Consider the following 5000-nt stretch of genomic DNA (forward strand, 5'->3'; position numbering starts at 1 on the left):
TTTCACTGGTCTCTTACCTTCAGGGGGAGCCCTCGAGCGGTGCCGTGTTTAGCTGAGGAGGGAACAGCATCCTCCAGGATAGAACCACGCAGAGCAGTCAACTGAGGAGGAGAGGAGGGGGATGAGGAGAGGAGAGAGGGATGAGGAGAGGAGAGGAGAGGAGAGGAGAGGAGAGGAGAGGAGAGGGGAGGAGAGGAGAGAAGAGAAGAGAAGAGGGGAGGAGAGAAGAGGGGAGGGGATGAGAGGAGAGGGGAGGAGATGAGAGGAGAGGGGAGGAGAGGAGAGGAGAGGAGAGGAGAGGAGAGAAGAGGAGAGGAGAGGAGAAGAGAGAGGAGACAAGACAAGAGAGGGGGATTAGGAGAGGAGAGGAGAGGAGAGGAGAGGAGAGGAGAGAAGGATGACGGGAGATGAGGAAGAGAGGAGAGGAGAGGAGATTAGAAGAGAGGAGAGGAGAGGAGAGGAGAGGAGAGGAGAGGAGAGGAGAGGGGGGATGATGATAGGGAAGGGGAGAGGAGAGGAGGAGAGGAGAGGAGAGGAGAGGAGAGGAGAGAAGAGAGGGGAGAGGAGAGAGGAGAGGGGGATAGAGGAGACGAGAGGAGAATAGGAGAGTAGAGGAGAGGAAAGGGGGATAGAGGAGAGGAGAACAGGAGAAAAGAAGAGAGGAGAGGAGAGGAAAGGAGAAGAGAGGAGAGGAGGGTGGGAGAGGAGAGGGGGATAAAAGGAGAGAAGATGAGGATAGAGGAGGAGAGGAACTATTGCGAGATCTACCAAAAGATTTTTCACAACTTTTTGATATCGCCACTCCGCCACTTCTTGACAGCGTCTTATAGGGAGACTTGAGTTACTCATAAGGGGAGCTGTCCATGCGCCTGGTGCTGAATGTTTGCCCGCGGAGCATAGCCTACTGCCATAGACAATCATATCAGCCAAGGAACCACACAGCTCCAAACATTACTCTAAAGTTGCACTTATGCGGTGGCTGTCCACTGTGTGGGGCTGAAGGCTTCACACAGCATGTAGAGTAGACCAGTGTTTCCTTTTTTTAGACGAGGCACCCATTCAATTCGGGAAAGTTTTCAAGGCACCCCAAACCAACAAGCCGTAACATGGCATTGCATCCGATACCTCAAAAGCTTAGAAAAGTAACACATTTGGAGACATCACACGACCTACGTTCGAAGTTGCAGCTGACTGGGGCGACCTATATTTACTTTATTGTGTGTAAATGGCTGATGAAAGATTCCACTGACTAGCATTAACTTATCAATTTAGACAAATATGTATTATATTACTTTACTTTTTTTTTTACTTTAATCCTCTTTGCCCCGTCTGGAGCATAGGGCCTCAGTTAGACGTCGCCATCTGCTGCGGTCTCTAGCGATGTTCTGTGCCTCATGCCATGAGGTATTGGCGTGTTCTAGGTCCTTTTTGACTCCTCTCCTCCACGACAGTCTGGGTCTACCCCTCCTTCTCTTGCCCTGGGGGTTCCAGTCTAACACAGCTCTTGTGATGGTTGATGGTGGTTTTCTCAATGTGTGTCCTATCCACCTCCACTTTCTACGCCTGATTGTGATCTCTACTGCTTCCTGCCCTGTCGTCTCTAGGAGGTGTTGGTTGCTGATCTTCTTGGGCCACCAGGTACCTAGGATGTAGCGTAATCTCGAGTTGATGAAGGTTTGAAGTTTCTGAGTGTTCAGCTGTGTTAGACCCCAGGTTTCGCACCCGTATAGCAAGATGGTCTTTACATTGGAATTGAAGATCCGTAGCTTGGTTCTGAGGGAGATGTTCCTGGCCCTCCAGACTGGTTTTAGTTGGGCAAAGGCAGCCTTTGCCCTACCTATGCGTGCCTTTACATCCTTGGATGTGTCTCCATCATTGCTGATGACGCTCCCTAGGTACGTGAACTCTTTCACTATCTCTAGCTCTGTATCTCTGCAACACACAGGTTTGGCATTCCCCAGCGTTTTAACTCGCATCTCCTTGGTTTTGCTTGCGTTTATGACCAGACCTACTTGACCTGAGCTGTGTTCTAGTCTTTGTATCTTCTGTCTCATCTGGCTGATGGTATGGCTCAGGAGGGCAAGGTCATCCGCGAAGTCTAGATCATCTAGCATGGTCGTCAAAGTCCACTGAATATCCTAACCTTTTCCCTCTTTGGTGGTTTCTCTCAATACCCAGTCCAACGCCGTAATGAACAGCAGCGGGCTCAAGAGGCATCCCTGCCGCACTCCAGTGGCCATGTTGAAGGGCTCCGTCAGGTCTCCTTCATGAGATACTTGTGCTTGGAAGTCAGTGTAGAATACTTTAATCATGTTGATTATCTTTGAGGGGATTCCGTAGTGAGCCAGGATGTTCCACAGTGTAGTCCTGTCGATTGAGTCAAACGCTTTTTCGTAGTCTATAAAAACAGCATACAGTTGTGAGTTCAATTCTGCAGATTGTTCCACGATAATTCTTAGGGTCGCAATCTGGTCACTGCACGATCTGTTAGGTCGGAAGCCTGCTTGGTTGTCTCTCAATTTGGATTCCATGGCATTTGCTGTCCGGTTCAGAATTATCCTGCAAAGTAGCTTACTAGCAACTGAAAGGAGCATTATGCCCCTCCAGTTCTTGCATTGAGTCAGGTCTCCTTTCTTGGGTATTTTTACTATGGTGCCTTTCCTCCAGTCTAAAGGTATTTTTTTCTTCCTGCCAAATCCTGCTAAGTAAACCGGGTGTAGAGCTTCAACCGAAAAGGTTTTCCTGCCGCTTTCCATGCCTCTGGGGGGAATCCCATCAGAATCCTCCTGCCGCTTTCCCATTCTTGAGTGATGAGATGGCTTTATGTATCTCTGCTTTGTTTGGTGGTTCAATGCATATACCTAGCTCCTCTGTTGGAGGTTCCACTGTTGGTGGATCCAGCGGGGGGGTGCGGTTGAGGATTTCTTTGAAGTGGTCTCTCCAGCGATCCATTTGTTGTTCCTTTGTTGCCAGCAGTTTGCCGTCCTTGTCTTTTACTGGTTTGTTAATTTGCCTTCTTTTTCCACTCAGAGTCTTGGTGATGCTGTACAGGGTTTGCAGGTCTTGTTTGGACGCAGCATCCTCTGCTTCTGCAGCCTTGTCAGAGATCCACTTCCTTTTGTCTCTCCTGCAACTTTTCTTGACTTCCCGATCTGCTTGGTTGAAGTGTTCCATGGCATTGGTCTTCTGGTTCCTGGTTTTACAGTTGTCGATCTTCACTTTCAGTTTGCGCCTTTCTTCCACTTTCTCCCATGTGTCATCACTCATCCACTCCTTCCGCTCTCTCTTCACCTTTCCCAGCACCTTTTCGCATGTGCTTGTATATGCTTCTTTGATGATGGCCCATTCCGCTTCGACATCATCCTCTCCTTCCTCTTCTTCCTCATCTGAATTGTAGCGCAGTGCATCAAAACGGTTTGCCAAGGTGAGTACAAACTTCTGTTTTATTTCCGGGTTCTTCAGCCTATGCACATTGTACTTAAATGTCTTCTGTTCTTTCTTCCTACAGGCAGCGAGACGTATTCTACAGGGAGCCAGGAGTAGATGATGATCCGAGCCAACATCCGCACTCCTCTTTATTCTGCAGTCTTGTAGGGTTCCGCGCCATCTTCTAGAAATTGCTATGTGGTCTATCTGGTTCTCGTATGATCCATCAGGTGATCTCCAGGTCACTTTGTGGTTCTCCTGGTGTGGGAACAGTGTGCCTCCTATTACCATATCGTTTACGGAGCAGAAATCAACAAAGAGCTCTCCGTTGTGGTTCATGGTTCCAACCCCGTGTTTCCCCATCACTCTCTCGTTGCCGCTATTTACTGATCCCACTTTGGCATTCATGTCTCCCATGAGGATGGTGATGTCTCTCTTCTTGCGCTTGGCCATGGTTGCCTGTAGCTGTTCATAGAACAATTCCTTCTCTGCATCGCTTGCATCGTTGGTGGGGGCATATGCCTGTATGATAGTTGTGTCTTGACAGCGGGAAGTAAACCTTCCTATGATGATTCTCTCTGAGATGGGTTCCCATTCCTTCAGGGTCCTTGCACTTGTCTTTGACATAATGATCCCTACTCCTCTCACATGTGTTGGGTGCTCTTCAGGGAGGCCAGAATATATGATGGTTTCTCCGCTCTGTAGGGTCGTCTTGCCGCTTCCTAACCATCTTGTTTCACTTAATCCAACTATTTCTATCTTCAGTCTTCGCATTTCTGCAGCTACTTGGTGAATTCTTCCAGCTTGGTAGAGGGTTCTAACATTCCATGTTGCAATGTTAGTACCGTATCTGGGGGACAGAAGCTTCGGTCTATGAGACGTCATTGGCTGTCCTCCTCCAGGGGTGTCATCAGAACTGTCAACACGCCTCTTCCCGCTCCGAGTTTGTTCTCTAGCCGGTTGAGACTTTCTCACTGAGGTTTTCGTAGCATATATTTTTTTACAGAATAAGGTTGCTAGCCTTATGTCCAACCACTGACCATAACTGGTTGGATGTGGGAGGGTGGAGTTGGCTTGTTAGTCCTCTTCCCCAGTCCTATTGCCCTCCAGGTAATGGATTAAAGACTCACACCACATGAGACCAGGCAGGTTTAGGGTTGTGTACAAGCTGCCCCGGCACGTCAAGCCCAACCAACTCCTGCTACCATGTGAGTGGTAGTCGCACATGGATCTACCCCTACTGGCAGCGCCAGACATCATATTAAATCATATTACATAATTTATTTATCAGCCACGTTTCCGCGGTACCCCTGAGGGGGGCCCCCGGCACCCCTGTTGAGAAACACTGGAGTAGACCATCATCACTCTGGGGGAAACATTTTCAACGGAAATAAAATCCACACATGACAGAAGTGTATTGAAATGATGCAACACCAAACCTGTTCTTCTATTTCCGTGTCATGACATAGTCTGTGATATATTGTTGAAATCCCCGCTAAGCGCTTCAATAGTACTGCGTTTCACTTGGAGAATCCGTTATGGATTTCAGCACCTCACAGTGGACAGCCACCACA

General features: G+C 48.6%; 1 protein-coding gene across 1 annotated transcript in view; it reads right to left on the minus strand.

Annotated features, from left to right (window-relative positions):
• Positions 1-17: 17 nt before the first annotated feature.
• The window catches only part of LOC134444814 (signal-induced proliferation-associated 1-like protein 1), a gene marked incomplete at both ends in the record, with an annotated part of 12036 nt that continues 7053 nt past the window's right edge, over positions 18-5000 (minus strand). Inside the window, one exon of the mRNA XM_063194005.1 lies at positions 18-101. Coding sequence (XP_063050075.1) covers positions 18-101 — 84 coding nt within the window. The remainder of the gene's footprint in view (positions 102-5000) is intronic.

This window comes from Engraulis encrasicolus, unplaced genomic scaffold (assembly GCF_034702125.1).
Source record: "Engraulis encrasicolus isolate BLACKSEA-1 unplaced genomic scaffold, IST_EnEncr_1.0 scaffold_754_np1212, whole genome shotgun sequence".
Classification (NCBI taxonomy): Eukaryota; Metazoa; Chordata; class Actinopteri; order Clupeiformes; family Engraulidae; genus Engraulis; species Engraulis encrasicolus.